General features: G+C 52.0%; 2 protein-coding genes across 6 annotated transcripts; one reads left to right on the top strand and one right to left on the bottom strand.

Annotated features, from left to right (window-relative positions):
* The first annotated feature begins 129 nt into the window (after nt 1-129).
* SLC39A2 (solute carrier family 39 member 2) lies at nt 130-6,457 on the top strand. Its single transcript, XM_010949674.3, has 4 exons — nt 130-1,358; nt 1,548-1,678; nt 1,929-1,979; nt 2,421-6,457. The coding sequence occupies exons 1-4, from the start codon at nt 1,244-1,246 to the stop codon at nt 3,051-3,053; spliced, it is 930 nt and encodes a 309-aa protein (XP_010947976.1). The 5' UTR covers nt 130-1,243; the 3' UTR covers nt 3,054-6,457.
* Nucleotides 6,458-9,453: 2,996 nt separating this feature from the next.
* Nucleotides 9,454-18,152, bottom strand: NDRG2 (NDRG family member 2). 5 transcript variants are annotated; one of them, XM_010949672.3, is made up of 17 exons: nt 18,000-18,152; nt 16,389-16,455; nt 15,591-15,671; nt 15,221-15,262; nt 14,733-14,838; nt 14,395-14,515; nt 14,150-14,212; nt 13,126-13,186; nt 12,844-12,930; nt 12,594-12,650; nt 12,223-12,326; nt 11,804-11,848; nt 11,476-11,527; nt 11,174-11,221; nt 10,886-10,921; nt 10,681-10,732; nt 9,454-10,441 (listed from the first exon to the last, which is right to left on the bottom strand). In XM_010949672.3, exons 3-17 carry the CDS (start codon nt 15,663-15,665, stop codon nt 10,275-10,277), a joined length of 1,116 nt encoding a protein of 371 aa, XP_010947974.1. In that variant the 5' UTR covers nt 15,666-15,671; nt 16,389-16,455; nt 18,000-18,152; the 3' UTR covers nt 9,454-10,274. The 5 variants fall into 5 exon arrangements, with proteins under 5 accessions (XP_010947974.1, XP_045368580.1, XP_074221944.1 ...); XM_045512624.2 differs by having other exon boundaries at nt 18,064-18,149; XM_074365843.1 differs by lacking the exon at nt 18,000-18,152 and adding an exon at nt 17,418-17,509.
* Nucleotides 18,153-20,921: the final 2,769 nt, after the last annotated feature.

The raw sequence follows: 20,921 nt of genomic DNA, 5'->3' as shown, positions 1-20,921 counted from the left end.
TGATTCTTAAAAGGTCTAGAGGTCCATTGTCATGGCCTATCCTATAATATAATGAAGAGAATCCTTAGCTTTTCAGTGGTTATCTTCCCACACAAATCTCTAGCTCACCCTCTCCCTTGAGGAAACTGCTGCTTCCACCAGATTCCAGGACTTCACAGGGAGTCCTGGAGGTGAGGTGGGGTAGTGGGAAAACTGCCCCCAGCTCCTTGAGAACTGGCTCAACAGGTCTCAGGGTTGTTTTGCAGGCCACCTGAATAGGGGAATCAGCAGCCGCCTGGCCTCTGGTTTTCTCTCCCTCCTGCGCTTCCAGCTTTGTCAGCTCCCTCATAGTTCACCTCATACGCTTCCCTCAAGAGTGGGTTTTGCTCGGGCCTGAGTCGTCCATCGCCACCCCTGAATATCCAGGCAGGAGCCTTCAGTCTACTTGGTTCATTTCTCAGTTCTCCCCTAGTACTGTTTCAGAGCTAGAGCAACTTTCTTTGCCTTAAAACTCTCGGTCCCTCTCCTGCAATATATATCAGCGAGCAGGCCTAGTCAGAAGTTGTAACAGTATTGATGTAACACTAGAAATCTCAACTCCCTGTTAGACATTTCCACGCCTGGAGCTATTTTTCTGGGGTTACAGGAAAGGGGAGTCCACTCACCTACTAGTTCCCATGGAGTGGTGGCGGGTCCACTTGGCAGCCCCACCTCCTTACCCCAGGTGGCCCCAAATCCCCTCTGAAAGGGTACAGTTCAGGTATCAGCATCGCCACCTGTAAGACTTGGGCTGGGGTGGAGAGGGCATGGAAGGCTTAGATCAAATGTCCTGAGTGAGGCAGGACTAGTTTGTCCCCGACACAAAGCGGCTGGGAAGGAGCTACCACGGACTCCCATTTTTGAATCAGACCAACCCCAGGCCTGAGCTGACTGTCCACAGTCCTTGGATTAGTCATAGCACTGAAGAGGAGGAGAAGACAGCACCAGGCTGAGCCTGGCAGGGAGTCTGGAGTTACTGGTTTCTAAAACCATGCAGGCGTCAGCCAGGGGAGGGGCCTCCATGTAGGGGAAGGGCCGGAAGCTGGGGCAGGGCCCCAGGCAGCTGTGCAAGGCTGCGCAAGAAGAGGCAACAGAGAAGAGAACAGAAAGGATCCCGATAGCCTTTCGAAACTCAGGAGAGTGGCCACTCCAGCTTTGACCACCTAAGACACCACTCCTGTTCCATTTGTTATTCTGAGCCCTCTGCTTACCCTGTACCCCAAGGATGGAGCCACTGCTAGGAGTGAAAATTGGCTGCCTGTTCGCCATGCTGGTTCTCACTCTGATCTGTGGCCTCATTCCCATCTGCTTCAAATGGTTCCAGACTGATGCAGCCACAGGTACAGCCCTGCCCCATCTTTGTCCCCAGAACCTAAGTCTGCCTTCAGCCCTGTCACCCTGTCCTGCTGTCTTGCTCTGATTTTCTCATCATCCCCGAGCTTGGGACATTGGGTGCTGCCTGTGGCTCTTTCCTCACCTTTGTCTATCTCTGCATTGCTGACTGGATCATAACTCCTGCTTTTTATTAGGTCGACACCACTGGATCCTCAGCCTCCTGGGCTGCACTTCTGCTGGCATTTTCCTGGGAGCGGGGTTCATGCACATGACGGCTGAAGCCTTGGAAGGAATTGAAGCAGAGATCCAGAAGTTGGTGACACAGGTGAGCACCCGAGTTGCTGAGCTGCAGGGCTGTGAAGCCAGAATGATGAACAGAACCAGGGGGGGAAAGGGGTAAAAGCAAAGAAGCCCAAGACATGGAAGGACAACGAGGAAGATGACAGCTCTTGTGTCGTGTGGAATGATGGAAGCAGGTCAGGTTGGGCTATAAGGAAGGCAGTGAGGCTGACAGGACAGGACAGGAAGCTGAGCTGCTCTTTACCTTGTCTGATGTATGCATTTTTCTCCCTTAGAACAGGACAAAAAGTGAGGGAAATTCTTCTGACGATGCTGATTCAACTCATGTAAGTATCTCCCACCAGCCCCTACCTGGAGAGCAGGGAGAACCAGAGACTCCTTTCACACCTAGACCCTTTTGAGAGGAGCATGTGTGGAATTCCAGGAATCCCTTCTGCTCCTGGCTTAGCATTGTGGAGGAAAAGAGGAGCCACCCAATCCTTTTGGGCTTATAAAACCCTAGAGAGAACTCTTGCTTAACTCTTCCTGTCTTTCTCTGGACCCTTGGACATGCTTCTGTCATTTCCCTGAATGTCTGGCCCTCTTGATTTTGTGTCCCTCAGTCTCTCTGGTATTCTGGTCATATGTCTATGTCTACTCTTGGCTTCATTCTCCTTTTTTAGGTTCTCTTACCACACTTCCCATCCTGTTCAGTCTCCCAGTCCCATGTCCATCCAGTGCAGTTCCTTCCCTTCCCTTCCCATCTTACAGCCCCTCTCTGTTCCTAGATCAAGTATCCCTATGGAGAGCTCATCATCTCCCTGGGCTTCTTCCTTGTCTTCCTTCTGGAGTCGCTGGCATTGCAGTGCTGTCCTGGGGCTGCTGGAGGATCAACAGTGCAGGAGCAGCAGTGGGGTGGAGCTCACGGCCTTGAACTCCACAGCCATGGACCTCTACCCTCACCGTCTCGGGGTCCCCTGCGAGCCTTCATCCTCTTGCTCTCACTCTCCTTTCACTCCGTGTTTGAAGGTCTAGCTGTGGGGCTGCAGTCCACAGTGGCAACCACTGTGCAGCTCTGTCTTGCTGTCCTGGCTCACAAGGGGCTTGTAGTGTTCAGTGTAGGACTGCGGCTGGTGCAGAGACACACTGGATCACGTTGGGCCATGCTCTCCATACTGTCCTTAGCTCTCATGTCCCCCCTGGGCCTAGCCCTAGGGCTGGCTGTGGCTGAAGGAGACTCTGAGGCGGGGCAAGGCTTGGCCCAGGCTGTGTTAGAAGGTGTGGCGGCTGGCACCTTCCTGTATGTCACCTTCCTAGAAATTCTGCCCCAGGAGCTAGCAAGTCCTGAGGCCCCTCTGGCCAAGTGGGGCTGTGTAGCTGCTGGTTTTGCCTTCATGGCTGTTATTGCCTTGTGGGCCTGAGAGATTCCTGATTTTTCTGATGGACCTAAGATGACCTTATCCTCAGGAGACACCAACTAAATGACCTTAGCCCTTAGACACTTCTTCACTGAGACAAAGTGACAATCACTAGGCATCATTTCCTTAAACTGGACCCCAGCTTTTCCCTCCATGAGGTCCAATTTCTCATGCAGGACTGAGAAAAGGATCTTTAGTTTGAGTGCCCATAAACTGGAGAATTGATATAAAGATCATCATTTTTGGTCTTTATACTTGACTCTTGGCCCATTTATGCTACTGTGTGTAATAAAATGTCCATTTTATCCTTCCCCTTTAGCCATGCTCCACTTCACTGCTAGGAGCTGCCTGGTGCAGGAGGTGGTGGAGTGGGGAGGCAGAAGGGTGAGTGTGCGGTGCCATCTTCTCTTCTGGAATTGGGCCGCTAGCCATTCTATCCATTGTGGGCCATGCCCCTTAAGACATGGGAGCATGGCTGAAATTTCAACAGCTCGCTACCACCTTATGCACAGGTGTTGAGAAACTGAGCCAGAGTTCCCAGCACTGAGAGAGAGGAAGTTTTAACAAGAGAAACTATGGGAATCTAGTTGTTTTTCCCCTACGCTAACCACACCCATCCCACGCCTACTACCTGTTATCGCCTCCCATCACTGTCCAGCGGACTCTTGAGATAAGGCTAAATGGAGACAATTTCTACCTGTTTTTCACACTGAACCCTGTATGGCCTCAGGGACACTATTGCTCTTCTCTGAGGCTCTGTCTCCTTCCAGCTGCCTTATGCTAAGGGACTAAGAAGCAGTGTGTTTGGAGAGGGAGCAAGGCGCTGGATAAATGCCTGGGGTGATTATTCGGCTCTGCCATGACTTACTGGCTTTCCTACTACCTGACTCACCTGCCCCTGTGGCCCCAGCCCCTTCCTTCCAGACCATTCACCTTTCGGTTTGAGTAACTCCTACAACGTGTTGCTTCTCCTCGAAACTGCTAAGGACATAAGATTGTTTACTATGTCTGCGAGTCTGTTACTGTTTTGTAGATGAGTTCTTACGGTTCCTGGGGGGAGAGGGTGGGAAGGAATAAAATTTGGGAGTTTGAGATTTACAAATGTTAGCCACTATATATAAAAATAGGTTTTTTAAAAAATTTCTTCTGTATAGCACAGGGAACTATGTTCAATATCTTATAATAACCTTTAATGAAAAAATACGAAAATGAATATATGTGTGTATATGCATGACTGGGACATTGTGCTGTGCACCAGAAATTGACACATTGTAATTGACTATACTTCAATTAAAAAAAAAATTTTTTTTTTAACTGCTAAGAATAAGTACAGAAACTGATTCTCTGGAGTTGAGGAGCAGCAGGATGTCTGTGGCTCAGCCCCTGAGGTATGAGATGGAGGACTATTTGAGACTCAGTGGAGAAACTGGGAAGAGAAAGGGTGCCCTGTGAGCCCCACGGCTCACCAGTTTGCTCCTTCTCATGTTTTCGGTGCGGAAGCCCAAGTGGCCTTGACATGGACAAAGTCTCCTGAGTTTCATTCTTAGCTCGATCTGTCTCCTGTCCATCCCATTCCCCTCCCCGTAAATTGCAATACTCAAACCTCCTCACAAAACCAGCTTACACACACGGGGGTCAGTGAGAAGACAAACTTCAGGCAAAACCGAATAAAATGGTCTGACACGGGAAAGAACTTCTTTGAAGCACCATCCTACTCTGTTTTCCCTTCAGTATTAAATGTTCTCACATGAGATACACTCATCTGTCGTAATAAGAGAGTTTCTACATTGAGCACCTGGTGCTGTACTGTTGCTTTCACATATATTATCTCACCTTCCTGATCCTGCCAGGTAGATATTATCCCTATGATGGGTCTAGGGAAGCCTATTTAGGCAAGTTAAAGAACTTGATCACAGAGCTAGCTGGGCTCCAAACCAAGCTGCTTCTGAGATTCTAAGAAAAGCTCAAGATGTAGATTGCTCCTCTCCTTCCTTACCTTCACCTCCCCATCTCATATGTGAGGGTCTTAGAAGGAAACAGAGAGCATATTGGGTAAGTGAGGCAAGTTTAGTAAAGGGAGTATGTAGAAAGGTGAGGGCAGGATTTGGACAGAGCGGCAGGGGTGGGGCAATCCTCTCGACTGAGTATAACAATGCCATTACCGAGGCTGAAGAGAGGAAGCGCTTACCAGAAACTCATCCAACACGAGCCATGGCCTCGGCAGAGGGATACAGCCAGCCTTCGGGGACTCAACCAGGAGGAAGCCAGAGGCATACCCTCACTCTCTTCTACTCTTTGACCTACTGCCAGTGTCTCTTGTTGGCCATACCCAAACAGAAGCCAAGGACAAAAATGTCTGTTGGTGCATTGCAGATAGCTCATTCTCATGAGACACAGCTCATGAACAGTCTGGAGGGTCAAACAGAAAACATTCCACACACCATCGATCCTCTGCTGCTTTCAACTCAGTAATTTTGCCAGGACTCTGAAAGGGAATTGGAAGTGACAACATTATGTGGGAAATTAGAGGGCTATTTCTGGCACAGGGGATTTGTATGACTCCAGAAAGCAGACTTGAGGAGAAGCACATTAGACTCCGGGACTCTTCATATGTTTCTGGGTCACTGATGCTATCAGCATTTGAGGTCAATGAGCAGAGGCTGGGAGGTTTCAAGCCTGGGTGGGTCATCACTTTTTGCCTCCTCCCATTCCAGGAGCCTTTAGATTCCCCTTTAGCCTCCTTTGCATTCAGCCATCCTTCCCTCAACCATTTCCTTTTCCTTTTCCAAAATCCTTACCAACCAGGACCGGAACCACCTTTACTTTGAACCATATTGTATCAAGAGCTGGAAGAAAGCTAGAGAATGCTGCATAGAGAGGGCATCAGGGTCCGGAAAAGGAACAATCTCGATCACTTTCCAAAGCTATGAATCCCCAGCAGGGAGCCAGAGAGAGCTATAGGGAAACAGAAGATGAATGTGATTTCTGAATGAGCTTGAAGTTTGGAAGAATGGAATAAGAACAGGCAAGGAAGAGAAACACTGGACAAGGAAGGGCTGAGTTAGCTGGGCCGTGGTGACTAGAAACAGATTCAGGAGAGCACCTTGCTTCCAGGAGAGATAGGTTGTAACTGAAGAAAATTAGAATCATGAGAATTGAAAAATAAAAACAGAAGTGAAGATATGCAGGTTGGGAAAATGGATAAGAGGAGAAGCCAGTTGGAATAGTCACAAGAGAATTTACATGGAACAGTTTCCAAGTCTTCTCAATTCCTGTGCCCCTTCCCCACTCATTCTCTACCCTACACGTGTATTTTTTATATATTTAAACAGAACAAAATGAAAGAATGAGACCTCCAACTGCCCTCCCACTTTGAGCCAGCTTTCTATTTTTGCATAATAAATGATTCTCTGAAGCAACCCTCTGGAGCTCCCAGCTTTTCCTTTGCTTACAGCCTGAGGGTTGGGTTTGGATATTGCAGGTATAAGATGGTAATTTGTGAAGAAAGGGAGATGGAGAACAGCATCAAAGAGGAACCAGAGTTCAGTGAATACCCCCGAGCCAGATGGGAGGCCAGTCAGAGACCATCACACATGAACAAGATACACCCAGGAACTAAAACGGAAGAATGCCAGGCTCATTCCCGTGGGATAATTCATGCCACTGCGCCCCTCCCCTGAAGGACAGTTTTCCAGTGTCTTGCCTCCCTCACCCTACAAAATGGTCCCTTGCTCCTGGCTCTGGGGGATAGAGTACAAAAAACGGCTGCAAGACATGAAGGTGGCTGGTACGTGTGTCAATCCCCAGATGCCCTCACATCCCGCCCGTCCCCCCCTCCTCCCCTCGCCGACCTGAGGGAGGAGCTGACGGCCACCAGCAAAGGTGAAGCGAAAGGGGTGCAGACAGCAGTTACACCCCTGTCCCCCTGCCCGGGTCCGCAGGGATGCTTAAAGACTCCAGTTGTCAATTCTTTCCTTTTGATTTCAGCTTTGTTCTGAGTTACGCTCTTAAGATTTGTTAAGTATCAGAAACAGAAAACATTCCCCTTTTTACTGTACATTTATCCAATTGGGAAATTCTGATGTTGGTGAGAAGAGAGGGTATAAGCGTCTTCCATTGCCCTGGGCACTGTGTACCCTGACTACATGCCTGGCCTCTAGTCAGAATTGACTCTCACTTTCCAGTTAGTCCTAAAACCTGTCTAGAAAGGTGGCATCTCCCACTCCAGCCCTCTCCCTGACCACTAGTGGAGCACTCTCTAAAGCTCAGTGTCTACCCTCCTGCCACAGGTTCACTGTTTTGTGTGTTCCTTCAGAGAATCACCCTTTAATATCTCTTTATGAGTTCCAGAATTTTCAAGCTGACGCCACAAGGCTCTCATCACTGTGTTCTTCTGGTTTTAATCTCCTTACCATTGCACCCTTGCTTAGCTATCTTGGGCTTCTGTCCCTAAAGTCAGGGAAACATTCCTTGAGAATGAGAGGAAGAGAAAAAACAGAGTCCTAGGTCTGAAACTGAGACAAAAAGGAGGTAGTTTGTGGTTCACCTTCTATAAAGTCACCCACCCTCTCATCTGAGCCTCTGATCCAGAGCATGCGCAGGAGCCACAGACCACGGCTGACCATGGTATCAAGCCCTTCCTACATACCTACATACCTAGCCCATCTCTAGGATCATAAACAACGGGAGATTTAGGAAGAGACCTCGGAGCTGGAGAAAATTAGGAAGAACCATGCCAACCACAAGAGGGCACTGCATCCCCATGGGCTGGCCTGGAACGTGCAGGATCAACAACGAAGAGAGGTCAGACAAGGACAGCAAAACCCCTCTCCCTTGCTCCCGGCAGACAGCATCTCCCCCTCAACCTCGCCCCTGGGTTTCTTATAGATGCAGAGACATCCATCGGAGAGACACACAATCCCCGCTCATTTCACACATCACCTCCGTGGCAGACACATACACGTGCTCTCATATATGTACACACAAATGTAATTTACTCCCTCCTCTGAAGATGACCCTGCTAACAGTGTATCTGTGTAGGTAAATGTACTGAGAGGACCTGCCTTCCCTTCCTTAACACCCAACAGCAGCTGTTGCCAGTCAAGTCTGAGTTCTTTGCCTTTTTCTCGTGTTTTGTTTATCTACGAGTTAGCTGGTCCAATGATTCCAATTATGGTGTTTCTTTTCTTTACTGTGGCACTTAAGCACTCTTTGCTGCCTGCCCTGCGTGTGGTTACCCAACACTCTCGCCATCAATAGCTGCCTCTGTAACCCTGCTGGTCACCTAGTACCGCCCCCTTCTGATCCTAGCCTATGGCATTTCAAATAGATTCAGTCCTGTGAGAGAGTGAGGAAACACTCAAGATTTAAGAACATATTTCAGAGGGGAGGGTAGAGCTCAAGTGGCAGTGCTCATGCTTAGCATGCACAAGGTCCTGGGTTCAATTTCCCAGTACCTCCTTTAGAAATAAGTAAACCTGATGACCTTTCCCCCCAAAAAAAATTTTTTTAAAAGGACATATTCCTTGCCCCACTTCCATGTCAGTGTGTCAGCATCAGACACCAAGCTGCATTAGTCCTCGGCCCCGTTCCACTGAGGAGAGTATGAATGCCTGTGCCTGTGGGGTTTCTATAAAGTAGGCTGGCCAGTGACCTTGTAATAATCCATCTGCAGTCGTCTTGCCATTAATGCTGTCAGGTGTCTTCTTGTTTTTCCTTCTTGTTCCCCAAGAGCCCAAGAATCAGCCTGCAATAGCCACAGAATATCTGAAGTCCTCTTGATGATTATTGCTCATACCTGAAAAGCTGCTCTGAGAACCACAAATATAGTCTAGTTAACTCCCTGAGCTCTGGGATTCCAGGGGGAGGAGAAATCGAGAGAAAATCCTTTTTGCTGTGACTCTCCTGAAGGAGTCTTCACATTGGGAGCAACTACGAGCAACACAACCCCTCTAGTAACTGCACGAGGCCTACTCTCCTGACTGTAACGAGCCACCCGAAGTGGAACTTAGGTGACCTTCGGAGGATCCTGCTGGAAAATGAGTCACGAGATGCCCTTAGATACTTCAGTGGGCTTTCTGCATTTCCTTGAGGTCTTGATGTTGGTGACATCTCTGAAATCCTACAGCATTTTTCAATCGTCCATCCCACTGATAAGGAAGTCTAAGATATGAGCAACTCCTCCTGCCCAAACTTGAAAATACTAGCCACATCGAGGACAATACCATTCCGTTGGAATAGGGACCAGCGACTATGTCACCACACTTCGTGAAGCGTCTGTGCTCCATAAGCCCTCTAGCATGGTTTTTGTCACTTTGAGAAGAGAATGTGAGAGCTGGGCAGGGAGAGGGCAGGAAAGGGGGGTATGAGGCAGACATACTCTGACAAAGAAGAATTACGGTGCTCAGATTCCTCTACAGTTTATTGTTACAGCAGTTGTGGGAGACAGGAGGGCACCCTGCACACAGCACACACTGTGGTCAGAGCCCCGAGGCAGCCCCTCCCACACCTACGCCGAGCCCCAAGCAGCCCTGCCCAGCGTGGCTCCCTCCCCCTCCCCACTCTAGACACACAGTACAAGACAGCTACTGAAGTTAGTGCAGCCAGTGGCCCCAGGCCCCCTCCTACTGCCCAGCTCCAACCCCTCCCGCCTGCTGGTTCACTGCCTACCTCCTCCCATTCCAACTTCCGTTTCCACACTGAATGTTTCAGTCACATCCTGAGGACCACTAACCCACCAGCAAGCCTCCCCGTCACACATTCGTTTAGGCCCAGACCCTTCAGATGGCTGAAGGATTCATGAGAAGCCATATCAGCTTTGGTGAGCGGAGCCCCAGACCCAAGCCCCTTACTCTTGCAATACGAGATGTGAAGGGAGAGTCTGGTGGGGGCCCCGCGGACGACAACAACCTCCTATATCCCTTAGCTACAGACACCTGGATTAGGGAGAGGGGATACATGCCTTCTCCATCTTAACACCAAAATGAGACAGAGGGATAATTTATGGGTCTGGGTCCCTAAGAGATATTAGGACCTCTCTCCCAGGAGCTGAGGGGAATCACAGGTTAGAGGTCAAGGTTAAGGTAGCAATCAAAGATCAAGGTCGTCTCCCCACGTGATCTGCCCATCTTCCCTTGGTCACTCTGGCCCAGTGCTCTCTGCACCTCCCAGGTTAGTGCTGGGGGAGGTGAGGGCTGGGTCCCACACCAGGGCAACAAGGGTCATTCAACAGGAGACCTCCATGGTGTGCCCTGGGGGCCCTGAAGGGAGAGTCCCAGACTCGCTGCTCTGGGACAGCGTGCGAGAACGGGACCGGTTGCCATCAACGGATGCTGCACTGGTCAGGGAGGCTGTGCGAGATCGGGACAGGCGAGTCATACAGGATGAGGCCACTGTGGAGACAGCAGAATAAGCAGGCAGTCAGAGAGGAGCGGGAAGAGAGCACAGCCACTCAGAGTGGGGCACTTAGGTGGAGAGGAGTGTTACATGGGGCCAGGTCCATGAGCTTGTTTTGGTAGATGGTGGTTAAGTCTGGGAATTAGCCTAAAAGGGTTCCTCCCCCTCAGTGCCCATCCCTCTTCCTGTGCAGCAACCTCTTGTCCTCATGACAGCCTCTGACCCCCATACTCACTGTAGCCCATGCCCTGCAGGAAGTACTTGAAGGCCTCCGTCAGCTTGCCTGGCTGCGGGAGTAAAATGAGCAGAGAGAGAGAGCAAAGGGTGGTTAGAAGCTGAGCTGGAGCCCCAGGCCGTGGCAGGTTAGAGACGGGGTGTGTGGTGAAGGGTCTCATTCAGCGCCACTAAAAGCCCATCCCACGGATGGCAGGGACACTCACCTGAGTCAGCTGGGGCTGACCTCCGGAGTCAGCCATCTGTTCAGGAGAGAGCCATCCAGAAAAAGTGATACGCACGTAAATACAATGAGCCATGCCAAGAGGCAGACAAGGATCTCTCTTCCCCAGGTTCCCCTCTCCAGGCCTTCAGGGTGGTTTTGATTTTCTGACTCCACCCACCCACCTGTTCCCACGCAGGACCCTGGAAGCCTACAAGCTCAATCTAGAGAGGATCTATGGCTCGGGACAAGGGGCCAGGAGTCAGGCCGCGTAGGGAGTAGGGTTACTGACCTTGAGGAAGGAAGTCTGAGTGGGGTCCAGTTTTGAGTTACATTCCACCTGGAGTAAGTAGGAGGCTAAATGAATGAGGTCACACTCCCTGGGGCCCCTCCCATCCAAGGGACCAGGGACCCAGACCCCAGATCCTTTCTCGTCAGCAACCTACCCATTTCCTTTTTACCAGAAATCAACCTCTCATATCCCAAAGTTGCTCTCCCTGACCCAAACAGACCTTGCCTCTTGGCAAGATACACCTCTGACTGCCACCCTAGGACTCCAACCCTCCCTCACCCACCCCAAAATCCCCTACTGACCACTGCATCTTCATGGGGTGCTTGGTCTCCTACCACCAGCATCACAGGGCACCTAGAGGCATAGTGTCGGCGAGCAGGCAGTGAGCCCCTGGCACTCCCTCCCCCGCCTCTTCCCAGAGGAGCAGCTGGAAAACATTGGCTCCAAAGAGGAAACAGCCTTCTGAACCCTGCCAACCCCACCAAGAAGGTTCAAAGGGGGGAGACCTAGAGGGTGGTGACTTGCTAAATAGGACAGGGTGGGAGATGACAAGAAAATTCCCTGGGAAAAGGATGTAAGCACCTAGGAAAGGCCCAGGGAGAGAGGCCAAGCTTTATCCCTAAGTCTTACTTGAGGGTGATGTCGCCTCCACGCTCAAAGTTCAGGTCTCGGCGGCTAAAGAGGGTTTAAAAGAAGAGTAGGAATTTCAGGCAAGCAGTGCTATCCATCCAGATAGAAGCTCTCTTCCCCCATGAGAAAGCTACCTTCCTCCCCCAAATTACAGTCAAATAGTGATGATTACAAGTGGGAACCGAAGGAGAAGGCGGCCGACAGGCCTCAAGCATGAGCCCTATGGTCATTTGTGCCCGAGGTCCCTGGTCACAGGGCAGTGAAGGAGACAGAAGAGCACGAGGACATGAGATCGTCTTACTTCCGAGAATCCAAAATCTAAGGAAGTAACAGGAGAGAGGGGGCCGGCTCCTCACGATTCTCCCCCCAGCATCTGTCCCGCAGCTGCCCCAGCTGCACACCAAATCCCACCCACTCACTTGTTGTAGCTGTTCCAATACAGTTCGATGTTGTCCAGGTTGGGGGCATGTGCGATGATATTTCTATACTTTTGTATTAACTCGGAATTTCCAGACAGCTCTTCCTGAAGGAAAGAAAAGGGAGAAAAATTAGGGCTGGGAAGAGAAGTCAACAGTTACTAGATGCATATGTGTGACTGAAACGTTATGCTGTATACCAGAAATTGACACACTGTAATTGACTATACTTCAATTAAAAAAATAAAAGTTACTGGATGTGAAGAGGCAAGCCTTCTCCCCCCCCCAGATTCCGTCCCAGGTAAGGAGGTCACCTCAGGCATTCCAGTCCCTGCCGGTCCCCTCCACGTCTTCCATTGTCCACAACCACTTACCTGGCTGAAAAGATGTCCAAGGATCATCTCCGAAATGGAAGAGGTGAGGCCTGTTAGCTATGAGGAAAGGGCAGGTGAGAAGGCTCAGGACACTATGAGGAGAAGAGACCCAGGCAAAGTGACACGGCTTCTTCCCTGCTCCATCCCCTGCCTTGAAGCTCGCAGGCCAATCAGTTATGCTCGGAGAGCCTAAATGGACCCATACAAGGGCAAGCCAGCCCTAAATCTCAGCACACAGACCCCTCCAAACCTTGTGAGCCGCCCAGTCCATCCAGCCCTTGGCATTGGGATCGATGTTGATGAGGACAAGACCCTCAACAGTATCCGGGTGGGTAAGCTGAGGGGCAGCGGACAGAAGGGAAATCAGAGGCAGGCACGGACTTATCCCCTCCCCACCAAGCTCACCCATTCCAGGCTCCCCACCCTCGTACCCACCAAGCCAAGCACACCCCCTAGCAAATAATACTCTCCTAATCAGTCTGCCTGGGCCTTGGACCCACCTCTCCCTGTCTGGGGTTTTTTTATGTCTTACAGCATATCGCGACAGGACGTAGGCCCCAGCTCCAACACCAACTCCAATTATTGTGGAGAAACTGTGAAAGGGAAACGTAGGTCTGATGGGCCCCAATGTCCCAAACTGTGGCTCTCCAAACTCCTCTCCCTCCTTCCTAAGGCCACAGTCACAGAGGACAGAAAGGGACCTTCCTTAAATGGGTGGGAGGGAAGAAGCACTGCTGAAAAGAAAGGTGCTGAGGAACTGAAAATGACCCTGGTGGCCAGTGTAGGTCCCTGAAGCCTTTCCCCAGCCCCCTCTGGGAGACCGAGCATCCTGAACAGAAACACCCATCTGCCTGCCAACCAGACAGTTTCCTCTATAGCTCTTTGTCCATCCTCCACTTTCAGAAGCCAGTTCAACTTGCTCTGTTTTAGTTCCTGGTTCCTCTAGAGGAACTAGGAAGAAGGGAACTTGAAAGAGGACGTGGAAAAAAAAAAAAAAGATACAACTTCAGTGAACAACAGGAAGAATGCGGGGGAAGAGAGCCAAAGAAGTGAACCAGAGCTGCCCAGGGCCCCGGTGCCCAGGAAAAGCCAAGCCAAGCCAGGGATGGAGCCCAGGCGCCATCTGCACTAGACGTGCCCTGAGGAGGACTCGCTCAGCTTTCTCTTCCTTCTCCCACTCCTCTTACACACAGGGCGCCCGTGCAGCAGGTGTGTGTCTGGAGGAGTCAGAGGGAGTGGGAGGGAAAGACAGGTCTGTCTGGTTCTGCAGGACTACATCGCCGCCTCCGCTTCTTCTCTAAGCTTCCTTCCAGGTCCCTTCTCAGCCTGAGGCAGGGCCCCCCTGCACATAGCTTCCTTTTCCTCTCTCTTCTATCCCTGAGGGCTACTCTGCTGACTCAAGTCAGTTTTCCAAACCCACCCCACTTCTTCTCAACAATCAGAGGAGGGAGGAGGAGGGAGAACTGGCCCAGGAGCCAGGGAGGACACAGGAGTTCTAAGGGCCACCTTGTGCTGGAAAGAGAACTCTGGCTTGGAGGGGTCCCCAGGCCTCTCACTTTAGGTACTGCAGGATGCAAGGGATCATGTCCGCAAGCTGGTCCAGAGATGGGTACTGATACCTGGGGAAGAAAGGAATGTTAAGGAAGATACCAACCTGGCCCCACGGCCCCCACCTCAGTGTCTGCCTCCTCCTTTCCCAGAATCACCACTTGCCCTCCCTCTCCTCCTCCCCTGCTGTGATCTTCCCCACACCTGCCCTGTGCCTCACAGTCTGATGAGGAGGGAAGGAGCTAATCCTCACCCCAGAGGGAACACGGGAGCACCCTCTTCCATTCCAGGGGCGTCCACATGAACCCGCACGAAGTTCTGAATGATTTCCTGCATATCCCCAAATTGAAACAGCGGCTGGAAGCAGGATTTATCTAAAGAGAACCCCCATCACCCCAACAGTAGAATCAGACAGGGAAAACATCCCCAAGTCTGAACCCACCCTCTTTCTTCCATGCCACAGTCAGACTAGGAGAGAACTTCTTGACTTTGCCACATGGCTCCCTTCCTGCCCATTCTGACCCTTCCCCTCACCCTGGGCTTTGACCCTTCCCCCCCAGAAGAAATGGGAGGGCAAGTGAAGGTCCTTACAGTTGAGCCCCACATCATGGTAGGTGAGTATCGCTGGGCGTTTGGGTTTAGGGGTGCCATAGACAGTAAAAGTGACAGAGCCATACGGTGTCTCCACAGAGTGAGTCTGCAGGAAAATAGGTCACCATTAGGTGGGAGTTCGTCTGAGACAAAAAGAGGCAGGAGACTCCACAAAAGTCAGGGAGTTGGGGGGGGCGGGGCCAAGAGAGGAGACGGGGACACAGCATTAGAAATAGCATCGGCAAGAATTTAGTTTAGGAAAATGTGACACTCGAAGATGATTTTGGGGGTGGAAAAGAATAACAAGAGATTGGAGAGCATCAAGGAACTCTGGGAAGGGAGGAGAAAAGAAGGAAAAGGAAGAGATGGGGACCAGAAAGGACTAGAATACAAGGAGAGAAGCAGAGAGAAGAGCCAAGTAGGAGCCTTCTCCTTCCTGGGGCAAGGAGAGCCCCTCCTCCTACCTGGGGCTGCCCCCAAGCTGTTACCTGTCCCTGGTCTAGGAGGACTCGGGCAGCTAATTCAGCCTCCTGGAGAGAGACACACACAGACAGATACATACAGAAACACACAGCCATGTAGAGTCAGATGGAGAGACAGACAGGGATAAAGAGAGGTAGGTAAAGAGACCACAGCGACCAAAGACAGAAAGAGATTGACAAAAAGAGACATGGAGAGGATGGAGGTTAGCAGAGTGACCAGACAAAAGCCTGTGCTCTCAATCATGGTGTATGGGGAGAAAAACATGGGTAGACGTGGAGAAAGCAGGAGTACAGGTTAGAAGGAGATCATGAATTTGGGAAGGTAAGAAGTGATGGGGATGCTTGGAGGCCTGGGAGTCAGAGGGTATCTGATAACCTTGGCCACCTCGGGTGTCTGCCCTGGCAACAGCGGCTTCTCCTCCGTGATCTGCACTTCCTGCAGCTCCGCCATGGTGGCCTGGCAGGGTGAGGAAACACGGGGACTGGGGAGGCTGCCTCCACACCCCCACATCTCCCAGAACACCTGGCTTCCTCTCTCAGCACCAGACAATGCCGGATGCAGAGGGCCCCAGGGGCTGAAGCCTACTCCAAAACACAGAGAGAGCCTTTCCTGCCCCCAGCTCCAGGCCCAGGCCAATGGGGGGATGGCTTGTGGAAGAGAAATCAGGACACCACTTCCCTTCAGACTGGCCATCCCCAAACCCCCTTCACACCCACACCTCCAAACTCCTCTCCCCTATCCTCACTGGAAATAGCAGGGTGGGGCAGCAGTGTGGCTCAGGTTTCCCAGGCTATCTTTAGGGGCCACCCCATACTCCCAGTTAGCTAGGGGGTGAAACTTGTGGCTCAGTGACTGAATACTCCAAAGATACTAAGGGATGGGTACTGAGAGTTCACCATTAACTGTGACCTTCAGCTAAAGCCCCAAGGTCAGCAGCTCAAAGGGAAAGGGGCTAAAAAAAAACGACTTGAGTAACAGGACCAAGGGGGGAAGGGGGGAAACAAGATAAGAGGGACAAGGGACATCTGTGTCCAACTGACCAAGTGCTTCCCTTCCTCCCAAGACTCTTCCTCCAGACTGTGAATAAATTAGTATATATTCAACCTAAGCAGAGCCAGAGAGGGGCCAAGCACCTGTGCAGACCTGCAGCCTTGGGGGGGTGGGGTCACTTACTGGGCTCCTATTGGCTGGATGCAGTGGGGTTAGGGGTCAGGGTTCTCACTCCTCCTGGCTCTGGGGTCTGAGAAAACAAAGCAATGAGGTGAATGACATGGGAGACAGACCCTGGGTCGTTTAGGGACAGAAAGCCTAAGCCAAAACCTGGACTATCTGGGTCACCAATCCTTGCCGGGTCACTAACCCTCCCCATTATGTACCCCCGAGTCCAGTCAACAAGTCTTCTCTAGGCATCAGTCAGAATCAATACAAGCTGGAGGGGCCTGCGGCGCAACACAAAGAACAGGTACCAGTCCAGGCTGGGGCGGTGGGGGGGGGGGGGGGAGAGAAGGAAGTGCTGATGTGGAGGAAGGAGCGTGGCTTGTGTCAGAACCTCCGGATTCTAGTCCCAGCTCTGCCGTTACCAGCGTGACCTTGGCTCAGTCTGTCACTTCTCTTGCCTTCAGTTTATTTGCAAACGAAGTGGGGACTAGAGGATCCCCAAGATTTTTTACAGCTTTCGAGTAAGATGGGGGTGTCAGAACACGATTGTTTTTCTCCACCATTTAAATTTTTTTTCTTTCTCAAGCCTGGTGCCTTTGCTTCTCTCCTCCACCCAGTCTCGGTGTGGGTCCCCGCGAGTGGAGAAGGAGGGTGAGGGGCGGTCCCACAATCTCCTCCCAGCCTCCCCCGACGACCCGCAAGGGTCAAGTGCCAGCTGGGAAGGGATGGGTAGGACAGATGGGACTGGCTGGGCCCAGCCCCTCGGTATCTGAACCTACGAGTCCCTTCGCTGCGCGTCCGCGTGAGGGCTGACACGCTCGCGCGGCGGGCGCCGAGCGCCCTGGACCCTGGACACCACCTCACGCACGCCCCAAACACGCCCTGCAGCCCGCGGAGCCTCCGCCTTTGTGCGCAGCAGCCCAGCGCCCCGCCTTGCGGGCCCCTTCCCGCAAGCCGTCGACTCCGAGCGCTGGGGATCAAACCGCCCCCCGGCCCGGCTGGCGCCATCCAGGGTCCTAGTCCCTCGCCCGCCCTTCCCCCTACCTGCTGCCGCGGCGGCCTCTTCCACCTTCACTTGCCTTTGACTCTCCGGCCCGCCCCGGCCCGGGCTCCCCACAGGCCCGCCCCCGGCCCGCCCCAGCCCGCCCACGGCCCGCCAGCTCCCAGCGGACCCGCCCCGGACCCCCTGTAAACACGCCCCCCTTCACCCCGCCCAGGCTGCCTGCGGCTCTGGGAGGGGCTGTGCTGGGGGCCGGAGGGGCACTCTAAAGAAAGCCAACTGCTGGGTGCTTCCAGGTTCTGCCCGCGCTCCCCACAACATTCCCCCTCCCCCGCAACGGGGCGGCTGTGGGGCGTGCGGGGATCCCTTAGTCCTGCGGGGGATCCCCACGCCCGCTCTCAACCCCGCCCCCACCCGTGACCTGGCTCTGCCTGTCGCGCTTTGGCCCCTTCCTTCGCCTCCAGACACAGTGGTGGGAACGGGTAGAAGGGAGATGAATCCCGGGTGCTGGCACCCCACGAATTCGACTCCGCCCAGACAGAAACAGAGAACTAGGTTAAGGAAAGATCACTGCTGAGGAGGCAGGGGTCTCTCCCGCCGGGAGGGGAAGGTGTGCCTGCACGAACTTGGTGGGGGGGGACGTCGAGGGCGCAGGAAGTTCCAACTCCGGGGTGCTCAGGGTCCTGGTACCTCCTCTCTCTGCTGTGTCCCGACGCCTGTGCTCCGGCTGCTCCCTGAGAAGTTGGAAAACAAGGCGGGGAGGGGGGTGGGGAATGCAGGGGGCCGCTATAAATAGAGGAAGATCGCGGGAGGGGGGGAGAGGATGGCCAACGAGGACTCCCGGGTCAAGGCCCCAAGGGGGGGGCGGAGGAGGAGTCAGGGACCCCCAGGAGTTCTGACTCTTGGGTAAACAGGCGCAGGGGTGGAGTTAACTTTGTGGAGGTGGAGTAGGGGCTTGGGGAGGACGCAGTGTCCCGGGCTGGGACCCAAGAGACCCTGTGGCTTCGGTGCTAACCCCTTCTAGTCTGGCCCAGAGAAGGAGGGTGAGACCAGCTCGGCCGGGCTGAATCGCATTGCCCAGGCGATGGTTTCTCAGGGACTGCTGCGTCTCCCTCAGGGCCCGGGTGGGTTTGATACCCTAGACTCCTCACTCACCCTGTCCTCCCTCCACCTAGTTGCACCCTCCCTGTGCCCCTAAGAGGAAAGCCACCTGGAATGGGATAGTTATGTGGCTAAGGGGATTTGCAGTTGTCTTAGACAAAAGGAAACCAGAGTGAATTCCTCTCTACCTGCACCCCTTCCAGCTCCCCTCCCCCCAGGGTCCCCGCCCCATCCATCCTCCTTCGGCCTGGTTCCTGAGTTGCCATTTGGGGGCTGGGCGCCAGGCCAGTTGGGAACAATGGCCAATGGAACTGGAGCTGCCAATTGCAACACCAGCTCAGACTGCCCCCCCAAGACCCCCAAATTGCCTTCCCCCTCCTGCCTGGGAACCACCACCCACCACCCCCCTAACCACCCACATCCCCTCTCATCCAAGGAACATCAATGCCCCTTTCATCCCCACTTGGCAGGGTCTATTGGAAAGGAGGAGCCAAGAGGGAGGAGGTGACCGGGAGTAGAGCTGGTCAGGATCAAATCCAGCTTTCAACAACCCCAAATCTAAAGGACTCCCCTACATCCCCCAATTTGGAGCATCTAAGTTTTCCTCTGTTCCCTTCCCCCACTCCCTTCATAACTATTTACCCCGAAGCTGGGCACCCTGGCTCCTCGCCTAGTCCCCTTTCCCCTCTGGATGCCAGTTTAACACTCTCCAGGACAAGGAAAAGCCTGCTGGAATTAGGAACCTAGGTAGAGATGCATAGGACAGGAGAGAGATCTCCCCAGCCTTACTGGAACTGGGGAAGAAAGAGAGCCTAGTGTGAGAACGTCTGCCTGCAGCCTCCTCTGATGTGTCTAAAGTAGTCTTACTTGGAGTGGGGGAGGGAAGGACCTGGAGGTTCCAGCATCTAAATTCGTCTCTGGGTCAGGATGACTCAGGGGGAACCTGATAAGGGGCCTACTCAGGGGTGTGAGGCAGCCAGGAGGTGGGAAATTTCCACTGGGATCTGTTTGCTTCCTAGGACTAGGGGTCTCAGCCTGCCACAGTCAGTAATGCGGCTGCTTCTGCTCTAAGATGGGGTTCCTCCTCCCCTGTCAGGGCAGGTCTCAGTCGGGCCCAGGTGTCAGTGCCCCAACAAGAATAATCTAACTCTCTAACTTCCTTCTCTGGGCCAGAAGCAGCTTCAAACTATGCCTTCCAGTAAGCAATGGCTTTAAGTACCTGCTCTGTGCAAACCTCTGTATAGACGGAGTTCAAAGAAGTGTGAAACCTAGTCCTACCCTCTCCAGAAGCTTAGGATGGAGTAGTTAAGAGAAGATGCAAAGACAGAAAAAGTGAAGAAGAATAATGTGTATAGAAGATTAATTGTTTAGACAATAGTCCTATAGCAATAGTTTCCCACTCTTCTCAAGTGGGAGATCAGACGTCCATTTCCATATGATGGTTTTAGTATCTCCTGATGGGGACAAACCATGAGTTCAGCCATACTTTCAAATAAGTGTGTACAGTTTTCTGATAATCACATCTGTGTATACAGTAATGCCTACAAGTGCAAAGCTTCTTATTCACTCAGTCTATGGCCAATCGTCTGTGTGTATATAGCTGTCCAGAGGCCGTTGCAATCATTCAGAAACCCTCGCCCCAGGAGGCTGCAGCCCACAGGCTAGGAACCGTTATCTTAGTATAATTCAGAGAAGGAAATGGGTTTTGTTTCTAGGATAAACCACCCTACAAGGAATAAAACAATGGAGTATTTGAGTGGGAAGAAGGGGCATTCTATCCAGGCAGAGAGAGATCATGAGGGAAGGTTTGGGGAAAGAAATACACAAGTTACTTTGAAGAACTGAATAGTAGCTATTATGTGCAAGGTAATTCCCATATATTATCCTCTAGTATTATAAAGTAAGTTTTATTGTCCTCACTGTGCACATGAGGAAATTGAAGCTCAGAGATGTTTAGTGACTTGCCCAAGGCCACACAGCTAGTAAATGACATTATCTAGGACTTAAATCCCCACCCAAATTTATTCCACTCCAAGGTTATTCTCTTTCTGCTAGGCTCCAGTTCGCCTCTGAAGCGTAGAGTGATTAGGCCATTCTGGCCACAGATGAAAAGTAATATTGATTCAAAATGGGTGGTGTTTGGTAAGGTAGATTGGAGCCATATGTAAAGGTCCTTGAATGACAGGCAAAAATTTTGGCACTAAAGATCCATGAGTGTTTTTGAGTGGGAACGTTGAATAAAAAATCGTTTCGTGAGAATTAATCTGATGGGAGGGTAAATAGATATGGGTTATCAGGTAGGAGAGTGTGAAGAATTTGACTTAGGAAAGAGGTCATTTAGAAGCCAGGGTAATCAACCAGGTGTGAGATGATAGGGACCTGAATAAGTGAGTGAGTAACAGGAATGGAAAGAAAGGAATGGATTTATAAGACAGGAGAAAAACATT

Source organism: Camelus bactrianus, chromosome 6 (assembly GCF_048773025.1).
Source record: "Camelus bactrianus isolate YW-2024 breed Bactrian camel chromosome 6, ASM4877302v1, whole genome shotgun sequence".
NCBI classification, from domain to species: domain Eukaryota; kingdom Metazoa; phylum Chordata; class Mammalia; order Artiodactyla; family Camelidae; genus Camelus; species Camelus bactrianus.
The sequence above is the reverse complement of the archived record's forward strand: the minus strand, read 5'-3'. Positions and strand labels throughout refer to the sequence as shown.

Coding starts and splice junctions, on each gene's coding strand:
- SLC39A2 (XM_010949674.3), top strand. CDS start 1,244: ATGGAGCCACTGCTAGGAGTGAAAATTGGCTGCCTGTTCGCCATGCTG. Junction 1,359..1,547: donor CCAGACTGATGCAGCCACAG/GTACAGCCCTGC, acceptor GCTTTTTATTAG/GTCGACACCACTGGATCCTC. Junction 1,679..1,928: donor TCCAGAAGTTGGTGACACAG/GTGAGCACCCGA, acceptor TTTCTCCCTTAG/AACAGGACAAAAAGTGAGGG.
- NDRG2 (XM_010949672.3), bottom strand. CDS start 15,665: ATGGCGGAGCTGCAGGAAGTGCAGATCACGGAGGAGAAGCCGCTGTTG. Junction 11,528..11,803: donor GGAGGCGACATCACCCTCAA/GTAAGACTTAGG, acceptor CTATGCCTCTAG/GTGCCCTGTGATGCTGGTGG. Junction 10,922..11,173: donor CTCAGACTTCCTTCCTCAAG/GTCAGTAACCCT, acceptor TCTCCTGAACAG/ATGGCTGACTCCGGAGGTCA.